At 43.7% G+C, this 25819-nt stretch overlaps 1 protein-coding gene across 5 annotated transcripts in view; it reads left to right on the top strand.

The window, feature by feature from the left end:
- The window catches only part of Tnik (TRAF2 and NCK interacting kinase), a 403188-nt gene that overhangs the window by 297366 nt on the left and 80003 nt on the right, over positions 1-25819 (top strand). For all 5 annotated transcript variants that reach the window (XM_021158657.2, XM_029475111.2, XM_029475112.2 and 2 more), the window contains exons 11-12: positions 5222-5288; positions 11747-11951. In XM_021158657.2, the coding sequence (XP_021014316.1) occupies positions 5222-5288; positions 11747-11951 (272 nt within the window). The remainder of the gene's footprint in view (positions 1-5221; positions 5289-11746; positions 11952-25819) is intronic.

Below are 25819 nucleotides of genomic sequence, written 5' to 3'. Positions count from 1 at the left end.
TGGCTGGGAACCACAACGGTGTAGCTTCTTGCCTGGCATCATTGCAAACACTAAAGATAATATATGTAAAATGCTTAATACTGTATCTGATACACAGTTAAACACTGATACATACTTAGTTCATTCTTTATTGATCCATCACTTTTTGGAACTATTCAGGGTGAGTTTCTGAGGACTCATGACCCATGGATACAAATTGGAAAAATTTATGTTTTACATTGTTTTCAAATTTGGGAGCTACAAGTACTGAAATTTAGCGTAGAAATTGTCACACCATGGTCACAGGAAGACTACTTTTAATATTCCCATTCTCTAGAGTGTGGCAGAGCAGGGTTCTTGGTAATAAGTGCATGCAAGAGATATGTCTAAGTGAAAAGGAAGCAGGATTGCTATTTTGGCTTGAATCCACCATAGCCACAGTTCTGATTCTATTGTAGTCTGTTCCCAGAGCTTGTCTTGGTTAGACAAGCTCTCTTTCCATTTGTTCGAGCTGAAAAAAAAATGACTTACTTTGATCTCTCATATCTTTATAACATCTATTGATTTATTTTGTTATGTGTATGGATGTGTCTATCCCTGCTCGAGTTTGTAAGCATCATCTGCACGTGATGTGCTTGGAGGCCAGAAGAGGGCATCAGATGTCCTGGAACTGAAGTTGCAAGTGGTTATGAACTATGCCATGTGGGTGCTAGGAACCAAATCCAGTTCTCCTGCAAGTGCAGTACATGCTTTTAACTGCTGAGCCATCTCTTCAGGCCCTCTCACATACATGCATACATGCATACATGCATACATGCATACATGCATACATACATACATACATACATACATACTATATGGTAACCACAGAGGCTGAAAGAAGGCATCAGATCCCCTGGAACTAGGGTTATAGATGGTTGTGAGGCAGGCACCAATCCTGGTTCTCTAAAAGGTGCTCTTAACCATGAATCCACCTCTTCAGTCTCTAGTCTCCCTCCTCTCCAGCCACCCCCCTTTTCATTACTTCTTTGCAGGACTAGCTTTTGATAGAATTGAAGAGTTTTATTTTCTAATATCTTATGATTTTTGACCTGATAATTTTCCTTAAGATATATTGACACCTACTGACGTCATCCTATAGTACAAACACAATCAAGTCAGTTCTGGTAAAATATTAACATCAAGGAGACTGACAAGTTAAAGTTCTTCTTTAGAAAATCGAAGCAATTTGAATCTTTCTGTGCTTCTTTCATTCACAACAATGGCCTTCATCAGGTAAGACTTCTGCGCGGTATTTTGAACTCTCAGTTCTTCCATTTTGAGAACGCATTGTTTTGGAATGAGTTATTGATAATTTACTGCAGAGTCTTTATACTTGCTGAAAACATTAGCTATAAATAGGTAGCCTGAAAAGTCCGTGCTCATCTAAACTGAGGCTCCCTTGTGATTTTACAGAATGCACCTGAACTCATCATGCATTGGCTTCCTTTATTCTCTATTCTCAAAATATAGGTAGTTAGCCAATCTTTTTTATTTTTCTTTCAATGTGAATACTGCCTCCTAATGGTAAATAGCAAAATTGCAATTTCAGTCCTGTTGAAAGGCTACACAAATGTCTTCAAGTAGTAATTAGTAGCTCACAGCAATAAGGAGTAAGGACAGTCTTGTGACATCTTCTTTTACTTCAAAGCTTCTCTAAGGACTTCTCATCCCCTACAGAAAAGTCTGCAGCACAGCACATTTAAGGATCTGGGAGTCACTGTACCTTTGGTATCATCTGCTTCCCCGACATCCGGATACCTAGCTTCTCAGGACTTGCGTTTCTTGAGCATGTAACACTGCCAGCCTCACATGAGGGCATATCGTTCGCAATGTCATTTCCTGTCTCTTCCAGTTGCTGCCAGCAGAAGGGTCACTGGCCTTCCAAGCCCATCTGCTTTACCTCCACGGTGCTCCACCACTGCTCCCTCCCCGTTCTGAGGAAGGGGTGGGGATAGGGGCAGGTCGCTACTCCCTACCCTCACTCCCATTGCCTTCTGTATGCTTCTGTTCAGGATATAACATGGTGAGGAGACACTGGTTCTCACACTGAAACAGTCCAATACTGAAGTCTAAATACGCATCCCAGGTTGACATTTTATTAATATGAAGGCATTCTCATTTGTAATCTGACTGCCTCCCTTATTTTAGATTATTATCATAAGTAAATGAGATAACAAATCTAAAATATCTAACACTAGTTGCTTACATGTGTAATACCTTCCAAACATTCACTTTTTTTATAGTCATGGAAATGATGATCATACTCATGTATGTGTCTTGCTCATTGTATTTTGTTTCGTTTTGTTTTGTTTTATTAGATATTGTCTTTATTTACATTTCAAATGTTATCCCCTTTCCTAGTTTCTCCTCCAAAAATCCCCTATCCCCTCCTCCTAACCCTGCTCCCCAACCCATACATTCCCATTCCCAGTCTCGGAATTCCCCTATACTAGTGCATAGAACCATCACAGGACCTAGGGCCTCTCCTCTCATTGATGACCATCTAGGCCATCCTCTGCTACATACACAGCTAGAGCCACAAGTTCCACCATGTGTTTTCTTTAATTGGCAGTTTAGTTCCAAGGAGCTCTGGGGGTACTGGTTAGTTCATATTGATGTTTCTCCTATGGGGCTTCAGACCTCTTCAGCTCTTTGGGTACTTTCTCTAGCTCCTTCATTGGTGGCCTTGTGCTCCATCCAATGGATGATTGTGAGCATCCACATCTGTATTTGTCAGACACTGGCAGAGCCCTCAGGAGAAAGCTATTTCAGGCTCCTGTCAGCAGGTTCTTGTTGGCATTTGCCATAATGTCTGGATTTGGTGATTGTTTATGGGATGGATCTCCAAGAGGAGCAGTCTCTGGATAGTTGTTTCTTCCATCTCTGCTTCGAACTTTGTCTCTGTAACTCCTTCCAAGGGTATTTTGTTCCCCCTTCTAAGAAGGGTTCTGAGCTTCTAGGCTAATATCCACTTATCAGTGAGTGCATATCATGTGTGTTCTTTTGTGATTGGGTTACTTCACTCAAGATGATATCCTCCAGATCCATCCATATGTCTAAGAATTTCATAAATTCATTCTTTTTAATAGCTGAGTAGTACTCCATTGTGTAAATGTGCCACATTTTCTATATCCATTCCTCTGTTGAGGGAAATCTGGGTTCTTTCCAGCTTCTGGCTATTATAAATAAGGCTGCTATGAACATAGTGGAGCATGTGCCCTTATTACAAGTTAGAGCATCTTCTGGGTATATGCCCAGGAGTGGTATTGCTGGGTCTTTCCATAGTACTATGTCCAATTTTCTGAGGAACCGCCAGACTGATTTCCAGAGTGGTTGTACCAGCTTGCAGCCCCACCAACAATGGAGGAGTGTTCCTCTTTCTCCACATCCTCGCCAGCATCTGCTGTCACCCGAGTTTTGATCTTAGCCATTCTGACTGGTGTGAGGTGGAATCTCAGGGTTGTTTTATTTGCATTTCCCTGATGATTAAGGATGTTGAACATTTTTTTAGGTGCTTCTCAACCATTTGGTATTCCTCGGGTGAGAATTATTTGTTTAGCTCTGTACCCCATTTTTAATAGGGTTGTTTGTTTTTTTTTGGAGTCCAACTTCTTGAGTTCTTTATATATATTGGATATTAGCCCCCTATCAGATTTAGGATTGGTAAAGATCTTTTCCCAATCTGTTGGTGGCCTTTTTTGTCTTATTGACAGTGTCCTTTGCCTTACAGATGCTTTGCAATTTTATGAGGTCGCATTTGTCAATTCTTGATCTTACAGCACAAGCTATTGGTCTTCTGTTCAGGAATCTTTCCCCTGTGCCCATATCTTCAAGGCTTTTCCCCACTTTCTCCTCTATAAGTTTCAGTGTCTCTGGTTTTATGTGGAGCTCCTTGATCTACTTAGATTTGAGCTTTGTACAAGGAGATAAGAATGGATCAACTTGCATTCTTCTACATGCTAAGCACCAGTTGAGCCAGCACCATTTGTTAAAGATGCTGTCTTCCTTCCACTGGATGGTTTTAGTTCTTTTGTCAAAAATCAAGCAATCATAGGTGTATGGGTTCATTTCTGGGTCTTAAATTCTGTTCCATTGATCTACCTGTCTGTCACTGTACCAGTACCATGCAGTTTTTATCACAATTGCTCTGTAGTACAGCTTGATGTCGGGGATCATGATTCCACCATAGATTCTTTTATTGTTGAGAATAGTTTTTGCTATCCTGGGATTTTTGTTATTCCAGATGAATATGCAAATTGCCTTTTCTAACTCTATGAAGAATTGAGTTGGAATTTTGATGGGGATTGATTGCTTTTGGCAAGATAGCCATTTTGACTATATTAATCTTGCCAATCCATGAGCATGGGAGATCTTTCTTTCTGCTCATTGCTCGTTGTATTTTGATCACAGCTAAGGCAAAGATTCAAACTAAATACACAGTTTGTTTATTATTTTACTGAATTAAATGAATGTTCCTTGTGAGTCAACCATATTTACCAATTATATATATATATATATATATATATATATATATATATATATATCCAAAAGTGGGATTAAACTTAGGGTTGCCTGCATATCACATGTTCTAAGCTTTTGATATAGGCCAGTATAGGGAGATCTCATATGTATATGTATGTATATATATATATGTGTGTGTGTGTGTGTGTGTGTGTGTGTATATATATATATATATATATATATGTATATATTATCAAGTAGCTATGTTGTACATGCTTCTGTGTAGTGTACTATCATGTGCTGACTCACACCAGCACTGCCACAGACTGGCCAGTGATGTACAGCTTCAGTGTCAGTAGGCAATGAGAATTTCAGTGCCCTTGTCTTATGGGATTGCTGCTACACATGTGGTCCATTGACCACAGTTTGGGTCTGTGGCTCATGGAAGTACTTAAAGGGGATGGGGTCCTCTCTGGGCAGCAACACCATGGTCTACAGCAGTGCCTCTCAACCTTCCCGATGCTGCAACCCTTTAATACAGTCCCTTGTGTTGTGCTGACCCCTAATCATAAAAGTATCGTATTGCTTTCTCATAACTGTAATTTTGCTACTGTTGCCAATCATCATGTAAATATCTGTGTCTTATGATTGTCTTAGGGTTATTCACCTCCGCACAGGGGTCGCGACCGACAGGTTGAGAAACCCTGCTCTACACTGACATTCTGTGGTCTCTCTCCAGATGAGACTGAGTATGAATACAGCGGAAGTGAGGAGGAAGAGGAAGAGAATGACTCTGGGGAACCCAGGTATGAGGAAGAAGGCTAGGCCTTCTAACTTCTACATTCGGGGCTGGGTTTGCTCAGAACACACTTTCTGATTTATCAGTCTGCTTTTAAGACTGTACCAGGATTTAATGTATCACCCACATACACACTCATTAATGTGTGGAATTTTCCCTAGTCAGACTCTTTTTTAAAATGTTGAAATCAGCATATTCTTTATCTTGTCCCCCAAGATGTATGGCCTGTATTCGTGACCCTGTTTCCTCTCACACGTGGATCTACAGTGGGCAGGGGGAGAAGCAATTATCTGGCTCTTGCTGCACTGAAATGTTTAAAATTGCAACTGTGGGGAGAGCTAAGTGACATTTCAGATTGGAGTCATTCGGCTCATTATGTAGTCCCTCTAAGAAGCCCTTTCAGATGTCCACAGTCCCTGGTATGTGCCTTGATATTTCACACAGACCAATCTTGGAGGAGGTAATTCTAGAAAAATCAAATTATCCTCTAGATATGAACCGTGAGAGAAGCGTTCATGCCACCCTATTGTCCCTCTGGAACTCAGTGCTTCTTAATCGCCATCGTCTCCACATTTAGAGACTTTCTTGGTTTTGAGGCCAGCTTTTTTCCCATCTGTATCTGTGGGTAACTGCGGGTGGTGCTTAATGGTGCTAGGATTTCTCTGTGGACAGGAGCTCTGTTCATCCCACTATTAATTGGGGAGGAAAGAGACATGCAGGAAACTCACTGGCCATTATGGGTCCCTGCCCTCCAGCCATCCAAGGTTTTAATCAACCCTCATATTGTAATGAGAAGACCAGTTATATCACTAACACAGAGTGCCCTGTTCTGTGAAGGGGCCATGCTGCAGATATAACCTAAACACCATATTTCCATCTCCCTTCCTTTCCTTTTCCTTCTTTTCTTCCTGTGTGTGTGTGTGTGTGTGTGTGTGTGTGTGTGTGTGTGTGTGTGTGCAGCACATGTGAAAGCTGTTCTAGTTTACTGTGTGGTTGCTGTGATAAAACACTAACCAAAAGCAACTTGGAGAAGAAAGAATTTATTCTCTCTTGTAGCTTGTAGTCCATCAGAGAGGGAAGTCAGAGCGGAAACCTGGACCCAGGACCTAAATCAGAGACCACAGAGAAATGTTGGTTACGGGCTTGCTCCCTAGGGCTTGCTCAGTCTGCTTTCTTACACAACCAGGACCACCTGCCCATTGTGGGCACTAATCCCCCACAGATACACCTAGTGGTCAATCAAGTAGTTACAGTGCTTCAGCTGAGAGTCTCTCTGCCCAGGTGACCTAATTTGTGTCAAGTTGACAATATCTAACCAGCGAAGAAGTTAAAAGATAACCTCAGTTATCATCCATCAAGGGCTATCTTGTTGTACATACATATACATATACATATATATATATATATATATATATATGCATGTATTTTTATTGAAAACAAATTTGTATATATGATATTCTGATGAGTTTCCTCTCCCCCAACTCCTTCCAGATCCTTCCTATCCACCCAACTCCATGCCCACCCCTCTCTCAACAACAAACAAACCAGAATAAAAAGAAAAGAGCACAAGAAACACACACATGCAAAACAAACACAAAAGCACACAATTGGAACCACAGTATACAAGCACAAGGCCAGTAAGACAAAACATGCCAAAACAAAGCCATTTGAAACAAGTCTATAAAAGTACTGACAGTGCAATTTTGTGTTTTGAAACAAGCTTTCTCACTGCCTGGCACTCCCTGATTGGGCTGCACCAGCTGGCCAGTGAGCTCTGAGGATCCTTCTATCTCTACCTTCTAGCACTAAGATTACAAGCATTTGCTACCACATCCAGCTGTTTTTACATAAATTCTGGAAACCACATTGACATCCTCACACTTGCTTTACTGACTAAGCCATCTCTCTAGCCTCTTTTCTCTTTTAAGCCAGAGGGTCTCAACCTGTGAGCCTCTACTCCTTTGGGGATCACATATCAGGTCCTACAGATAAGATATTTATATTATGATTCATAACAGTAGCAAAATTACAGTTATGAAGCATCGACAAAATAATTTTATGGTTGGGGTCAGGGGGTCACCGCATCATGAGGAACTCTATGAAAGGGTCCCAGCAATAGGAAGGTTGAGAACCACTGTTAAGCCAACTCAACCCTGACAGGCTCCACTCTTACTAAGCCACCCTAAGAGGTTGAGACTGAGGCCACAGGGCCATTAGGTTTTCTCTCTTCTCTGCCAGGGGATTTATCAAGGTTAAAGACTGCAGGAGAATTCTTTTCTTGCATCAAAATATGTTAGCTGCCCCACATTAACAGCATAGCTGCATAAAGATGATGACTGTCTAACAGTGCCGTGCAAAGTGAATGTTCCTCTAGAGGAAAAGACCCTGTTCCCTGCTTCCAGACTGTTAGCTGTCTCCCCTCTGACTGTTCTTTGAAAACTGAGAAACCCTGTCTTTCCAAGACTTTCCATATGCCAGGGATCATTTGGTAAGCCACCAGCTGTAATTAGAATATGTCATTATGTCATGGAGGAGATTATGCACCAAGTACCATTTTTTGAATATGTCTAATTAGTCTTCTCGAAATCCTAAAAGTTTGTAAAAAGACAATGGTGTCCTCACTTTATGCATGAGACAGCACGGTCATACACAGTGTTAGTAACTGAATTGTTAATGCAACAGAGGTTTCCTGGTAGTTCAACATCACTTGAGATTAATGGAGCATCTTTGTGTGCATGTGACATTAGGTTCCCAACCTGGTCACCTCTGTTTATGGCATATGACTTATGTGCAACAGGACCACCATTTAAACATTGCTTTAGAGTTTTACAAAGGACAATAAGTTGTAGAGGGGGTTCACAGTAGACTCTCAAACTCCCATGAAAGGCCCTCAGCGAAGCCCTGTGTCTATGGCAGCACCTCACCTTCTAACAACACTCCAAACCAAACTGCTACTCTTGTCAACTGCCAACACCCTGCTCCCATCCTACAACCCTCATACCATTTCCTGACAGTGCTGTCACCCAACAGCCCAAGTGAAACTGTAAATCGTCCCTCAGCACATTAGATCTGTCCACAGGCCTCATTCATTCTGTCCCCAAATACTTGTTTGAGGTTCAACCCCCAATGCTTGCTGTGTGAAGTCTCCACTGTGAAGCCTTGTTAGCTTCATTTACTCTCCTGTACCTTGCAGACCATGGGTGCACTGTGAAGCCAATGGAGATGCTAACATTATGATGATGCTGAGCAGTCAGCCTTTGTGGGCATGTGTGTGCACCTTCCCATGTGTGCACACACTTCACTGGTTGCCTGTCTCTAGCCACTCTTGTCTTTACTAGACTCCTTCTCCATGACTCTACCTCTGGAGGCCCATACAGAGTGTCATTCTATGACAAGACCAACCTGTTTCTGCCAAGGACTCTAAACTTGCTTTCCCTTTTGCCTGGAGCCCCTTTCCTCTCCATCCACTACCCTCCTTGAGGGCTGCTCTTGACAACCCTGTTAAAACAGAGCCCCAGTCCTCACCTCAGCTCAAATTTTAAACTCTTTAGCCTTCCAAACTGTCATTTTGGTCCTATCTATTACTATATGGTATTTTATTATCTTTCCCACAAGAAAGTAACTCCAGAAGGAGAATTTGTCTGGCTGTTACAGGGGTTTTTCTGGAATATCACCTTCTCAGAGGAAAGAATTCAATAGAGAAACACAGTTCAGGCAGAAGTTTACTTCCCAAAGCAAACACTCTATAGAGGATTAGAGCAGGGGATTGTAGCACTATGGATGGACTTTAGAGAAGTTGTCAGGAATCTCTATAAGATAGATACATGGGGCAAAGTACTGATTGTTTTATTCTCAAATCATGCTGGACCAATTCTTCCTTTTAGCATATTTCTTCCCATAATCCTCTAGAAAATCCCACTGAGGGGTGACAAAGTCATAATGTAAATGACATTATACTGATGGGTGGGAAAATTTCTGGCACCTGAATTTTGGATATTGCAGTAAATCTCTCAGCAGCCTCAGGGGCATTTAACCATGAAGAGGCAGAGGCAGGAAGGTCATTATAGCACATCTGATCATGGTATGAGATGATAATGGATCTGATCATGGTCTAAGACATTGGGCTGACTGCTCAGTCCTAACATCAGCAGCTCTATCAGCTTCACAGTGCTTGGAGGATTTTTGGAGGAGACACATGCTCAGGTCAGAGCTGTGAGTGTGGCACATGTCTGAACCATGGGTGTCATCCTTCAGAAGTCCACCTTTTCTTTCGAGATAAGATCTTTTATTGACCTGATGCTTGTACAGTAGGCCGGAATAGCGGGCAAGTAAGAGTCAATTGGTAGCCATCTCCTGGCACTGGGGTTACAGATGCATACCAGCCCTCTCAGCATTTAATGTGCACTCTGAAATCAGACCTTGGTCTTCACGTTTGTGCGGCTAGCATTTCAGCAGGGGAGGTATCTCCACAACCTGAGTGGCTTGGGTTACTTTATATCTAGCTCCTTTTAGAGACTGCTCAGGGTCCATGATTTGAAGGTTTGTCAGTTACGAAGTGAGGCTCATTAGGGAAACCTGTGGCCTGGGTCCCACAATAACCCATCAGGTTGAATAAACGGAAATGGGACTTTCAGCACACCCTCTTCTCAGCTCCATGGGAAAACTCTGCTTATTAAGCCCAACGTCTACCATTGACCAGATAGCCTTCTGAGGCTCGGTGGGTTACTGGGGACTCTTCATTAGTGAGGCTTCTCCTTCTATGACCTTGTCTGGGGAATTCTAAGCCCTACACATATGCCTCTACCTGAGGAATGTCACGGATGCTCCATTCGATTGCAGGATCAGTTTCTTTCTCCCAATAAGAGCATGTTTAGCCAGCACCCGAGATAACTGAGATGCTTGCACATGCTAACGAGGCACTCCAGGTACCCTAAGCTCCCAGCCAATGACCTTTGCTCATCCTGGATGTGCCTACCCTCAGCCTTAATCGCCCTAAGTAAAGTTGATCTGCCTCCTGGTAGCAGGTCCCAGTGTGGTCACTTACTGTCCATATTCACAGGGCTTCCAAGCCCGTGGCTCACCTTCTCTGCTTCTACTGACCTTATGGATTCTATCACCCAACGATCTACGAGAGCAAGGAAACCCCCATTTCTATTTTCTACCTGGTCTCTAGCTGGCGCTACCACCCTACAGCCTATCCTAGTACCTGCCCCATAGCAGAAATGAGGAGCTATGTGTTCAGTGAGTTTCTTTTAGGCAGAAGCTGTCACAAAAATTTAAGGGACTATGCTAAAACATAAAAAACAAAACAAAACAAAAAAAACCAATAAAACTAAAAGTCATCATCCATCTCCCTGATAGGTAGCCATGGAGAAGCAGAGGCCATAATTTTCAGCTGGTAACGTGCAGTTAGCTTTGAAATGGCATCCTGGGACCACCAGTAGTACCAGACAGTTTATGTCCTCTACACACACACACACACACACACACACACACACACTATGTTAGACAGAATCTAGGAATCAGTTGCCCCCGTTGCAGTCCTGAGTGTATGGTTTACGCTTAGACCCACGCCCTTCAACAGTAAATATGGAGACAAGCCCTGGGCTCCGTGGACTGCACAGACGTGGCCTGAGAGCTTGACTTTTGTCAACCTAGTCTTTATCCTTCTTCCTCCTCGTCCATTGCATCTTCCCTGAGCAGCATAAGCTCTGCCTATTGGGCTTTAGCTGCCAAGGAGGTGCATGTGAGGGCATCTGCTCTCATGAACAGCGTAAGATTCTTTGCTGCTCTGTGTGTGCATGTCTGTGTACTTGTATGCACGTGTGTTTGCGTTGTGTTATTGTATGCGTGCGTACTCATGTGTACATAAGATGCACCAGTTTAGAGACCAGAGAACAACCTCTGGTGTTGGTCCTTTTCCTTCTGTCTTGTTAGAAACAGAGTCTCTCATTGTAAATGTCTGTGGATACTAACTAAGCGAGCCGGCCTCCCGACATCTGTCTCTGCCTCCACCTTACCAAAGGAATGCAGTATTACAGATGCATTTGCTATTGGACGCAGCTTTTTTTTTTTTTTTTTTTTTTTTTTTTTTGGCGCGCGGAGGGTGGGGGATTGTCTATGGATCTGAACCCAGGGTCATGGTTATATAGCAAGTGCTTTAACCACTGAGCCATCTTCCCAGCCCCTGATAGTTACTCTTTTATGTGGAGATAAACTTGCCTAGGGCTTGGAACTTATATATTCATTTAAGTCTTAAGAAGCAAATCTTTGCCTTGCAGTGGAGATGGGGCCATGAGGACAGGCCTATGAAGGGTGTGATATTCCGTTAGGGATGGAAACAACCTACATATGCAATGGTCGACTTGAAAGTCGAGTAGAGCACTGTTCTCTCCCATCCCCCCAAAATGCACAGTAGCAATGGCCCTGACATAGGTGGTACCTCATCTTCTTTCCTGTCCACAGCTCCATTCTGAACCTACCAGGGGAGTCAACACTGCGAAGGGACTTCCTGAGACTGCAGCTGGCCAACAAGGAGCGCTCAGAGGCCCTGCGGCGCCAACAGCTGGAGCAGCAGCAGAGGGAGAATGAAGAACACAAGCGGCAGCTACTGGCTGAGCGCCAGAAGCGCATTGAAGAGCAGAAGGAGCAGAGGCGGAGGCTGGAGGAGGTGAGGGCCAAGGCACTGCCACAGCCACCTCAGGCTTGAGGCACTGCCTGCTTGGTACACATGCTCTTTGAAAAACATCTGTTTAAAAAGGCCTTCACTCACACTCAGAACAGGGCCAAGACTTCTATCCTTCCACTCATCGACCTCTTAGGGGAGGCTTCCTTGACCATCTTATTAAGATAGGGCCCCTCTCCTTCTAGCATGTTCTACTTGTCTCTCTTCAAATGGCTCCGACCAACTTCCAGCATTCTGTACATGGCCCCAGCTCCCCATTGGAAAGGATCCTGTCTCTGAGGACACAGGCTTCTTTATTCCTCTGGTCTTCTTCAGTACCCAAAATAGCATGTAACCTATAGCTTGGGAATATTGTGGAATGAGTAAATTGACATGCAAATAACTGAGCCAAGGATTAACAGGTCATAGACAAGCATTAACTAAACCACAATGAACAGGTTAACCACAGTGATCAGGCAGGTAACCCAGTGCTAAGTAAATAACACCAGGCCCTGCGTTTGGATTCTCTTCTGACACCAGGAGCCACATCCTTCTTGCCCAGGACACACCAGGCTGCAGCAGGCAAGACCTGTGTCCAGCAGTGGCTGCTACTCTCCTCTGAACGGGAAACTACATCATTGACCATGGTTTCTTGAATATCCTGTCCCATTCAAGGTTCTTGCTCTTTGTTTAATCCTCCTTCTTGGGACTTCCTCTACATTTCCAAGCATCCCTTCTTCTGCCAGATAAATGAGAGCCTCCTACTGGGGAGATTGAGAGGCAAATGAAAGGGTCCTTAACTGTAGGGGAGCAAGGTGGTACTATTTTGGGTCTCCCTAATGCCAACCTGCTCCTCACTCACGAGGTCCCTGATTTTGCATTTAAAGAAGACCCTCTAGAGAGTGAGGTTATAGATTCAGATCATTATTTATTTATTTATTTACATCCCCAACAATGCCCCTTCCCAGACCACCCCCACCCCTAAACAGAGTTCTACCCCCGATCCCCTTTAACAGCCCACCGCAGTGCACATTTTCTCATTTAAATCTGGGAGGGCCTCAGGACACTTTTCAGTAAGTCCTAGCAGCCCCATTAAAACCCTAGGACGTTGTTTTCAGACCACCAACAATAATCCTCTATATTTACAATGATTTGTTTGTTGAGTACATCTGTGTGCAAGCTACCAGGCAGGCAGTTGCTCACATGTGGAACACACTATCATTTTCTCCCACAAAGTGCATATTCTGTTTTGCTTCCTTTGTCATGCTATGAGATATCTGGGATTTCTTTATTTATCATGTCTAGTGATCATGAAGCACTGACCATATGACATTTAACAAGGAGGACAGTGAGGAGTAACTATGAGGAAAACATACAGTATATGTGTATAAAATACTGCAATTATTAATATATAGTATGCGTGTATAAAATACTACAATGAAAGCTATTACTTTGTACATAACGTTTTTTAAGTTTTTAAAAGAAAAAAGAAAAGATATGTAAAGCCAAGAGGACAGTGGAGTGAGACGAGGAGGTGACTGCCAAGCACAGGTGCAAGCTGGCCTCTCAGATCCCAGTGTTCATGGTGAGCGTTCATGGAAACAGTAACCGGAAACCAGGGCCTCGAACTCTGATCCTCAGAGTTCAGGGCCTGAACTCTGAGACTTCTGTGAGCAGCGATAAGGACATAAAGTATGTGTGTGCATTTAGGACACTGGGTATAAAGGATGCCCATCACGTGAGCAGTGTAAAGTCCGCCTGCTATCTTCTGTTCTGCATGTGGTGGATGGAGGCCCGTGAACAGGGCGTAGGTGAATGTGCATGTGAAGAACAGAAGTGACAGGTGCAGACGTGACCTCGGGTTACCCCCGGGGTACAGATGGACAGTCTTAGTCAAGTTCTGGCAGCTGTTCTGAGCTTTCTCTACCTGCAACCTGTGCCTCTTATATTGCCCCTCTCCCCACTCCCAGCCAAGAGCCACCGTTTCCCTTAATCTCTTAGGCCTCTGGAATACCATGACTCTGCTCTTTGGAGTTAAGACCTCCTCCTTCTGGGTAGATTTCGTGCTAAATACTCTCTGCCCTGCTTTTCTTGGTATGGAATTTCCCAGGTCTCCACTTCCTGGGGCACCACAGCCTCTACTACTTGGGCTCCATTTGGATACTGGCTCATTATCATTGGCTTCAGGTTAAAGGCACTGACCATGCAGCCCTAGAAAATCCACACTGACAAACCCATAAGCATTTAACATTCACAAAATGCACACGATGTAGAGAGCACATGTGGCCTGGTACATTTTATAAATTAATGTTTGTGTATCTGTGTTAGTGTTCATATGGATGTTCATATGGAGGTGCACATGCTCAGAGGTGTGTGTGCTTGATTATGCACATGTATGTACAGGTCAGGAGAGAACCTCAGGTGCTGTCCAATTCTTATCCCTGGTGATAGGTTCTCTTGTTGGACAGAAACTTGCTAAGTAGGCTAGGGGCCTACTATTGGGCCAGAAAACCTGTTTTCATCCACCCAGTGCTGACTTTGTAAGTATGCACCAGGACACCCAATTTTTAAAAATATTTTTTATTGATCCTTCGTGGGTTTCATATCACCCAGTCCTGCTCATCTCCCTGTCCCCTCATATCTGTCCTTTGCTCTTACAACCTCCCCCTCCAAAATAAAACACACACACACACACACACACACTACTAAAAACAACAGCAACAAAACCCAAAAGCATAGAAAACATCTCATCATAGAAGCTGTAGTGTGTCACAGTGTACCCCACAGTGTATCCCTCTGCCCACACATCTTCCCATGCAGATGTTTGTTGCAATGAGTCATTGGTCTGGCTTAAGATCTCTGGCTTCTGTGAGAGAAGCTAGTCAGCTCGCCAGGTCATCCTTATCAGTGCCACCAAGGCAAGCTCTCCAGCACTATTCAGCTAGGCCACGCAATGCTGCCATCATCTGCAAGAGGCAAGTCAGCTCTACTGCTCTCATGCACTTCGGGTGTCTCACCTATCTCCAGAGCCAGCTCCACTGTGTTGCCCAATCAAGGCTCAGGGACCCATTCTCCCAAGTGCTGCAGCCTGCCAGGGGCTGGAACCACTCACCCAAGGGGCTACTCAAGAATAAACTCTGTAGATGACGATGTCATATCAAGGGTAATATCAAATGCTATAGCTTAAGGGAGGAAAGCAAATTGTGACATAAAAGGTTGACTGTAAGTACTGAAACTGAGTACCAACAATCGTTGCCATCCAGAGATTCCCTTCCTGCATCCCCTTCCTTATCTGCTATCCTAGCCTATGGTGAACACTTGGGTCTCTGGTGGCTAGAGCAGAGACTTGGGCTGCATAGACAAATCGGAACTATGGAAGTCTATAGTTCTTCTTGAGGACTTAGCTTCCTTTTGATCAGATGGGCTTGTGCGAGCACCCTGTGAATTACATTCCAGTTCTGAATAAAAGCCTACTGGCCGTCACAGAAATTGTGGGGCTACAGCTGTTATTTGGGGACCCGCGGTGTCAGTCTCCACCAGGAGTTTCTAAGGACACTTTCTGTGCCCTTTGTTCCTGACGTGTGCCTGTACGGATATGGCTAGGATCTAATCAGTTTGTAATTCACAGAAGGACTTTGACTGTAAGCTGAGTGTAGTTATGGATCTGTTAGACAAGGGACATGGCCTGTGGCTGATTAAATGGTGGGACGCAGACCAGTTTTGGTCGGTAATATAGTCCAAGAACTTGTTGAAACTCAGCCAAGGTGAGTCAGTTCATCTCTGGTGGTAAAAGTATCTAGGAATCCTCTCCTATTTTTTTTTTTCTGGTTTAATAAGAAATTTTTATTACCCAGCTGAGACCAGCCCTACCTATCTGCATTAGATGGACCCTGAAGGGCTTGTGGGCCTGCTCTGGTAACAGACTAATTATTTCAGATCAGGTCCTGGTGATGATTTATTTTGTGTAAAATTTTTCAAATGATACCAGCAGTTTCTTTCTGCTTGCTGGGAGTATGCCATACCTTCATTTTAACAGGAATACCGTAACACACAATAGGTCTAGCTGACTCTAGGACTGTGTTGCCTTCAGCCCTCCCCTCCCCTGCTTCCTGTTCTCCACAGGGATGTGAGTGGGTAAATTTGCTGTTCCCATTAGAGTTGTACTGAAGACTAACCAGGAAAATGGAGAATTAGATGTCAACAGTCATCAGGTAGACAGATCTTCTAAAGGATGTGTCAGATCTAGGATTGCGGGCCACAGTAAGGAGACCCACCTAGTGATTAGATCCGGGGTACGTTTATAGTTTGCTGCTACCCTGTTTGCTGTCAGGTGGAGCTCATGTCTGTTCTTGGCACTGACTCTTCTGTCAGAATCAGAAACCACCTCACTGAGACTATGTGGCAGGGACTTATATCTAAAGGAGCCACTGGGTAGAGTAGGTGTTCTTAGAATCTAAATAGTTTCTCTGAGGTGCTGTAGCATAGCCCTCACTCCAAAGCAGAGAAAGGGTGGGTAGTGCCTATCTCTTTAAGTGTGCTGGGCCACCCTGCAGGCTCAGTGGGAAACAGCTTGTTTCTAAGCCTACTCACCTGAGTTTGCTCCCTAGGACCCATATGGTAACAGGAGAGAACCAACTCCCACAATTTTCCCCCCTGAACATCACACATGCACCATAGCACAATGACAGACACACATTCATTCACAAATAAGTGAATAACATTAATAGAGAAGGATTTACGTCAGCAACGCCAACTAAAAAAATCCAGATGTGATGGTCCACACCTGTAACCTTAGTACTTGGGAGTCAGAAGCAGGAGGGTTTCTATGAGTTCAAGGCCAGTTTATGATAGATTTCAAGAGCCTATCTCAAAGCAAAATTCAAATAAGTCAGCTTCAGGCCCTCATGACTCTCAGGGAGGCCCAGATCACAGCTTCCTTTTTTTTTTTTTTTTTTTGGTGGGACCCTGGGTGCATTCTTTAGCTTTCCTCAGCCTCAGTTTCTACAAGTATAAAACTGGGGGTAACAATAGCATCTCGTGCAGCTATTAGGAAGAGTAAACCAGGTGATTAGCAGAAACCTTGCGCAAATCGACAACACATAAAGTTCCAGGAGCAGTAACTGCTGTTTTTCCTGACTAAAGTCAAAGGAATTTCCAGCATTTGAGCATCTTCCTGTGTGCAGTGAAACCTTGAGTTTATGAGAATAAATGTACCAGAAGATGAACACCTTCTCATTCTTGGGAATGAACACTTGTTACAACCCCCACTCAGAACGTGGTGAAACGGGAAGCCGTCTGGTAAGTAGGTAGAAGGGTAACCTACATCAACTTTGTAGGTCCGGAGGCCAGATTTAATCCTAACTCTATGGTCTTGGGCAGTTTACTTAATCTTGTCAAGCCTTAGCTTTTTTCTCTTTCTTAATTAATTAATTGATTCACTTTAATTTCCAGTATCAGCCACCCCTCTCCTCCTAGTACCCCCTCACACAAGAGTACTCTCCTCCCCACATTCTCCTCTCATCTCCCCGACATTCCCTTTGCCCCAGCATGTCAAGTCACTGCAGAGCTAGGCACATCCTCTCCTACTGAGGCCAGAGAAGGCGGCCCAGTTAGGGGAACAGGATCCATAGGCAGGCTACAGAGTCAGGGACAGCCCCCAGCTCCAGTTTTTGGGGGACCAGCATGAAGATCTACCACATATGTGCGGGGCGGGGGGAGGGGTCTATGTCCAGCCCATGCTTGCCCTGTTGTTGGTGGTTCAGTCTCTGGGAAGAACCTCAATTTCTTTACATGTATGTTCAGCATAACTGTATTTGCTTGGAAGGATTATTATGAGAACTGTGTGAAAAACACAAGCACAAAAGACTTAGCCCTGTGCAGAACCCAAGGAATGAGTGGAGAACTTTTGCACAGATGCTTGGTGTGCTCTGCAACAGTTAAAAGAGTAAGCCACCAGGTATTCTTTGTGTTAGGTATTACAGAGATAATGTCTTCATTCTATTGTCACTAATGTGGCTTCCCTGTCCACCACTTTGGGGTGCCTTTTTTCTGAATGCACCTTTTTTGTGTGTGTCACTTGGCTTTCTGCCTGCTGTTGGCTTATCTACGTAGTCATTAGCCTACGGAGCACAAGTAGCCTCACTAGGGAGCTCCTCACTTAGTGGGGCCACCTGCTGCTACGTTGGTAGCTCTGCTTTTGCCAGAGGGGCCCATGGGACTTTCTTCTGCCAAAGCTCTGTCTTTTGAAAGATACTCTTTCCTGTATTTCTGTCACTGTCTTAGTTTCGTCTATGTTGCTCTGATAAAACACCTTGCCAAAGCATCTTAGGGAAAAAGGAGTTTGTCTTACAACTTCATGTTGTAGACTATCATTGAAGGAAAAAAACTCAAAAAGCAGAAATTCAAAGCAGTTAGTCACACCAAATCTGTAATCGATAGCAGAAAGAAATAAACACATCCATGGTGCCTTCTTGCTAGACTGCTCATACTTAACTAGATTTCTTTAAATATGCTGTCCAGGACTACCTGTGCAGGGAATGGTGCTGCCCACAGTGGGATGGTCTTCCCATATCAGTCAGCAATCAAGACAATCCTCCATCGGCATGCTGATCTAGACAATTCCTCAGTTGAGTCTCCAATCCCAGATGATTTCTCAGTTGTGGCAAGTTGACATTTAAACCTGACCACACAAGTATTAATTATAATCTTGCAGTTACTATCAAGGTTTGACTCCCACCAAGATCGAAACAAGACCCATAAATAGAAACATAGAGCACTGGGAGTGGCTAGTTCTCAAAGAAGATGGGCACATGGCATCTTTGCTCCCAGTCACCACCCTCCCAGTTTCTGCCTTAGTCATCTTAAACAAACCCAGATTTCTCTGTTTATCAGTTTACTCATTTACAAAGTGGATAGTGATCACCTGAAAGATTGAATTAATTTATAAAATGTGTTTCTAACAGTATCTGGTAATACTGGGCACAGTGACATATGCCTGCAATCCCAGCACTTGGGAGAAGGAAGCAGAAATATCAGGAGTTGAAGGTTAGTATGGTATCTATAACAAATTTGAGGCCAGCTTGGGCTATGCAAGACCATGTCCCAAGACAAACAAGAAAAGGGAGGATGCCCCAATAACCAGTGAGTTCCAGAGGGCTTGTTTTTTGTAGCAGATGGTCGGACTTTGTCTGCAGTTTCTGAACCCTGTGGAGGGAGGGCTTTAATCGCAATGCTATAGTTAGAGATGCCGCTGAAATGTCCTCACCACCACAGAAACCCTTTCCGGTGCTTTGCAAGAACTACCTGCTATCTTATGCCTACAGCATCTACTGTTACAAAATAAGATTAGAGCTGGACCGGTACTAACCCTCCGTGTATCTAGAGTGCCTTTGATGACATGCATGCAGAATTAGTCAAAGCCTGCCTGGGCAGGCATCACAGGTCACCGACATGACCTCCGTCATGCAGGGTCTGCTCAGAGCCTCTTTTATCATGGTGAGTCCATGTGTCTTGTATTTCATTTTTTCTTAGTTATTCCTAACCTAAGCAGAACTGAACAACAGAATGGTTTTTTTTCCTTCGTTGACACGTTTGTTCATGTGACATTGAGGTGAAACTGTTTTCATTTCTACTCTTGTTTCCTTCTGTGAGTGACTTGAGTAGACCATCACCTGGGCAGTGATCTCAGCCAATTTTTCTCAAAAAGCAAGAATCCCTGCAGCAGCATTTTTTTCCAGTGGGCTCACTTACTTGCTGCCCTGTCTCGTTACAAACCCATGGGCTTTAGGTACCACATTCTGATTTTTTTAAAACAAATAATGTTGAAAAATATAGCTTGTTATTTGTTGAGCCATTGTGATATCTCTACATTCAAATAAATCCTGCCAGATGTTTAAAGAGTTCTCCATTCTACAGGGGATATAATTTAGTACCTTCAGTGACTACTCAAAATGCTAGAATGGCTCTCTCTGTGAATGGAATGTCCACAAACTCTTTTATAATATACTTGTTTCAATAGCACTCAACTCCAGGGTCTCTCACTAAGGCTTGAGCATGCTAGGGCAGGAATCTGAAGAGTTTTTATCTGTGCTTGATGTTAATACTAAGCTATAGAGACTTGTGTGTTAGGAATGACCATTGGAATATTCTTTTTCCTCTGTGTGGAGGTACCTAGGAAGTCCCAGTAGCTGCTCCTAGGGAAACTGAGACTTGGGAGATAAGCGGGAGCTCATGAATAATCACATTAACCACTATTCATAGCAGAGACAGAATTAGATTGCTTCGTTAAGCTTGCTCAGGGAAAAAAAATCAACCTAGAACCTGTCTTCCTTCCTTTTGTTCATAAAGACCAGCTTGCACATGCGTACCTTGTGAGCTTAGCCACGGGCTTCCTGCTGACCAAAGATGCCCTTGAGTGGAAAAGAGGCTTCCTTCTGGCCACTGATTAGAACAAATGTAGAAGCAAAAGGATGGAGTATTGCTAGTCTGTCTAGCTTTCCCATGGCTCTCTGGTAATTGTTTCTATGAAGAAAGGGGACAGGACAAGATCAAGACAGAAAAGGGAAAACTATGAGAAGGACAGAGCATGTTTCACTGGGTCTACATGCATGTGTCAGAACTATGCAGAGTGTATGCACTGGCTCTCCACTTACCAAGGACTGGACTTAGGCAAGATGCTGGCCTGGATGCGGTAGTTTCCTTGTCTGTGCAGTGGGAGTGAGGAGTGTATCTGGCTCAAGGGGAAGGGAAACTACATGAGTAAGAGCCTCAGGACTGAACATGATATCACAGAGGTACATGATATCACAAGCTCACAGAACTTTGATCCTATTACTTGGCTCTAGTATTTCTTTTATTCTGTTTATTACACTCTTGTGTTATAAAATCAGAGGTGTCTGGCCAACTCATCATTCTTGTGCCCTACCTCTTACAAGACAAAAGCTTAGAATCCTACTCTCAAGTATAAGGCATGTCATGGGTATGACTACCCTAAGTCTACAATGGTTAGTCGTCAATGGTCTTTCCCAAGTTCAAAATTGGGCAAATGCTAAGCCAACGTGGAATTTCCAGATGTACGAATGTCTGTGTCACAAGTACAGCTCCTGGAAAGCTCGATGTGGACAGCCCCCTTCAAAGTCAGAAGCACACGTGATGTGTGGCCACAGTATCGCTTTCATTCAGAGAAGCTTTGGTCAGAGAGCCCCGGAGATGAGAAAGATTGAGGCTCTTCCTGAGAAGTTGGGTATCAGCTCCCATCAGCTGCTTCCACAAAACTGGATCTGTGACAGTCTCAGCAGGAGTCCTCCCTCTCACTGCTTCCAGGAAGTCACCCTGGAATCCTCCAAGGGCAACCCAGAACTCTTGATTTCGCTTCTCATCCTGAACCTGTTGTTGGTTGTTGTTGTTGTTGTTTTCCTCTCCACAGCAGCACATCCTTGCTCTGGCCCTCAGAATAAATAAACTTTGAAAGTCACCTATTGGACCACTGCATTAAAAGTTTAGAGGAGAGTATCTGATTCAACCTACAAACTGATTCAGTCATTAAACAATTATTTGTAAAGGACACTATTATGGTCTTATTAGAGACTTTAAAGAATTGGTTGGCATTTAGTCTAGCCTCTGCCCCACTGGCAAGAGCTAGATGTGCCTGACTCACTATAAAAGGGGCTGTTTTTCCCCTCCTCACTGTCTTGCTCTCTTCCTCTCTTCTCTTCTTGTTCCTCCTTCCTTACTCTCTTCCCCCTTTCTCCCCATTCCCCTCCTCCCTCCACATGCTCATGGCCAGCCCCTGTCTCTGTCTCTGTCTCTGTCTCTGTCTCTCTCTCTCTCTCTCTGTCTCTGTCTCTGTCTCTCTCTCTTTCTCTGCCTCTATTACCCCCTCAACTCCCCTCTGAATGCCCTAAATAAACTCTATTCTATACTATACCATCCTGTGCTGGTCCCTGCGAGGGCGTGTGTGGAGGGGGAGGGATGTTTCGGCATGGGCCACCAGAGGCACCCCCTTCACCCACACCATACCTCACCTCCACCAAACATATCCCTGGCTTCTCCATCTTTTTATAAAACACAACAGAATCTAGTCTTAATTGTTCTGATCTAGCATTCCTTCTTCTTCTCTGTTGTGTTTTATAAAAAGAATCAAGTATATGTTTCGTAGAGCACAGTATGGTGAGGTGGGATTAGTGCCTAAGTAGGCCCATGCTGCGGCATCCCTTCCCGCTGAGGGACCATTGGGTATAGTATAGAATAGTTTATTTAGGGCATAGGAAGGAAGTTGAGAAGGGAGTAAAAACAGGGAAAGAGAGCCAGATACACACACACACACACACACACACAGAGTGAGAGGGAGGAGGAAGAAAGGGAGAGAGGGAGAAAGAGATCCGGAGAGATGAGTCAGAGAGAGAAGGAGCAGAAAGCAAGGAGGGGCCACACAGGGCCTTTTATAGCAAGCCAGGCCTACCTAGCTGTTTCCAGGTAACTGTTCAGGGGGGTGTAGAAGGAATGCCAACACTCTCCCTACCCCATGATATTAATATTACAATTAGGAAATAGTCTCAAATGTGGATGTTCCCTAAGTTCATATAATGAGAAATGTATGTATAAAAGATGGGCATAGCGGGACCTAGCAAACACAGAAGTGGATGCTCACAGTCAGCTATTGGATGGATCACAGGGCCCCCAATGGAGGAGCTAGAGAAAGTACCCAAGGAGCTAAAGGGATCTGCAACCCTATAGGTGGAACAACTATATGAACTAACCAGTACCCTCCAGAACTAGTGTCTGTAGCTGCATATGTAGCAGAAGATGACCTAGTCGGCCATCAGTGGAAAGAGAGGCTCATTGGTCTTGCAAACTTTATATGCCTCAGTACAGGGGGAACACCAGGGCCAAGAAGTAGGAGTGGGTGGGTAGGTGAGTGGTGGGGGGAGGGTATGGGGTACTTTTGGGATAGCATTGGAAATGTAAATGAAGAAAATACCTAATTAAAAAAAAAAGATGGGCATAGAACCAAGCAAGGCTTGTTTGTTATTAATATCTGTTATCTTTCTCTGTAACTTTTCTTCATTCTAAAAGGAGAACTTAATGTGATTTATAACAGATGCTACAACAACGAAAACTATAAGGTCTAAGAAAATAAACTAAAAAGGAACATAAAATAGAAGAGGAACATGAGTTGAAAGCAGGAGCTGGGTTGATTCCTAACATACCCATATAAGTTGACATTCAGGGAGTATAGGCAGCAGATATAGCCATCAGTATGGCTCTGAGCTTCCTAGCACCCAACAAAGGAAGGAAACACAAATAGTAAAGACCCAAGTTGTCCATCAGAGAAGGTGCGTTCTGTAATGACCATACCCAAGAGTAACAATTTATATCCACAACTGTGAGAAGTCTGTTGTTTAAGAGGTGACCTCTAGCAAAAACACCAAGATTGCTAGCTTTAATACATCTTCATTAAAATCAACTAACCAGTTTACTTGAAAACATCCTCCTCCTAGGACTGTCCTAACTGGAGGAACAAGCAGAGGATCAGAACTGAACCCCACCTGTGATGGCTAATCTTCCTTGTCAATTTGACTGGATTTAGAATTGTCTAGGAAGCATACCTCTGTTTGTGTCTAAGACTGTCTACAGAGAGGATTAGCTGAGGAGAGTGATAGCATCCCCTGGGCCAGGGGTCCAGACTAGATAAAGAGGACAGATGGAAGGAGAAGGCAAACTGAGCTTTCGTCTCTGCTTCCTGACCCAGGGTGACCAGCTGCCTCCCATTCCTAACTCCATGACTTCCCCACTATGATAAGCTAAGACAAGCCCTTCCTTCCTTCCTTCCTTCCTTCCTTCCTTCCTTCCTTCCTTCCTTCCTTCCTTCCTTCCTTCCTTTTATCAGGTATGTTGCCACAGTAATAGAAAAACTAGCAAGTATACTCCTCTCATTGGTGTAAGAAAAACCACTAACCTACACTAAAATAAGGTAGTGATTGTATTAATCCAGAGAACATGTTAATTCCCCAGCCAGGAAAAACCATGAAGACTCTATTAACTGAATTTTGAATTTTAAGGAATTCAACTTTTGACAGTGTATCCAAGAAGATATAAATGAGACCATCTAAGCCTCCCCTCATGTGTGGTTTATCTGCTGAGGGCTGTTGTCTACTTGGTTAAAGACATTTTCCTTGATGACAGAACCCCCATGGCTATCATCAGACATAACTCAAATTCCCTTAAGAATTTGGTCTCCCCTTTAGCCCCTTTAGTCTCCGCTCTCCATTCTTTCCAGCTCAAGTTTATGGCCCTTATTTTATTTTCACACGTTTCACCAATATGGCAAATAGTTTATGTCAGGACCAATTGCAGGTGACTGTTTTCATTGCTGCTTGGTTTTTTTGTAGCATTCTCAATTCTCTATGAATTTGCTGTGAAGGACTTTCTGACTGTGAGAGCTGCCTCAAACGGGCAGGTCTGTTCTCCATCTCCACAAGGCTTCTTTCTGTTGCTTTGGAAAATACTCTGACTAAAAAGCAACACTGGACAGAAAGAATTTATTTGGCTTCAAATTCCACTTAGCGTCCGTTATTGAATGAACTGAAATAGCTAGTTACATCACATCCACGACCAAGAGCAGAAAGAAACAAATGAACCCGTGCTGCTTGCTTGCTTTGGGCTAGCTTTTCTTACTCCATACAGCCTAGCTTAGGGAATGGTGCTGCCCATGGTGGGCTGATTCTTCCTCCATCAATTAATAATCAGGACAACTTCCTACAGATATTTTCATAGGCAAGCCTCACCTAGACAATTGAGACTCTTGACCTAGGTTATACTAGTTCATTGTTGTCAAGTAGACAGGTAAAACTACCCAGCAGCCTCCCCTTGGGATGTCTTTCTGGCCTGCAGTCTTCAATACAACAAAAATGAGTAGTGATTCAGTGTGTGTGAAGAATAGACAAGGCAAAAGCTGGAGGGTTGGAGCAATGGTGTGATGGTGGCCTTAACAGTTAAGAGGGCTTCTGATAAGAAATGTCTCTTTAAGAGAATAGTGTGTTGTTTTTTCTTTTGCACCAAGGATTTTATTCTGTTGAGTTTAAAACATTTTTTTTTTGTGAGATGGAGTCTCAATGTATATAGCCCTGACTAATCTTAAACTCATGGTATTCCTTCTTCCTCAGCCTTTCAAGTACTAGATAGGATTACAGCCATGCAGTAACCTTTTAGCACAACACATTTTTACATGCACCTGCCAGGTACCAGGACCCATGTGAGAGGTTAAAGTTGAGCCAGAGTTGAACATTTGCCTTGTCCTCAAAGAGCTGCTTCTAGCAAGAGCCACCAAAGACTTTCTAAGGGTCTCCTTGAAGCAAGAAGTTGTCTTCGACATGTTTTGATATGTCCCCTCCAACAACACGATGCCCAGGAGGAGGGAAAGCAAACATCTTTCTAGGAAAGGCATCGACCTTGAGATACACAGGTGGGAATTGGCAGGCTGCCCTCAGAAGGCTGGGAAAGTAATTTATTTTTCTGACTTCACAGCAGGAACCAAAGCCCTGGCAGATGCCTCTGTGTGTGACCAGTGGCTTCTCCGAGTGAGATCATTGTTAATTATTAGCCATTTCTTTCGTGTGTTTCTCAGAAGGTGCAGAACACTTGGGAAACCCTACCTTTTTGAGTCTCAATCAATGTTGTGTATACCTTGTGTGGAAACCTGAGTGGCATGTAATTATAGAACAGTATTGATTCCTGGCAGACGGACTGAAAATGGACAACTCTTCCACATAAAATTCAGCTAAATCTTCAAAAGAGCTTGATTATTTTTTCCTCAAAAAAGAAACCACAAGAGTAACAAACTTGATATGTTAGCTAAATGAGGGCTATATCCAGCC

Source organism: Mus caroli, unplaced genomic scaffold (assembly GCF_978045245.1).
Source record: "Mus caroli unplaced genomic scaffold, Mus_caroli_1 scaffold_3, whole genome shotgun sequence".
Classification (NCBI taxonomy): domain Eukaryota; kingdom Metazoa; phylum Chordata; class Mammalia; order Rodentia; family Muridae; genus Mus; species Mus caroli.
Note: the sequence above shows the minus strand (reverse complement) of the source record. Positions and strands in the feature narration are given on the sequence as shown.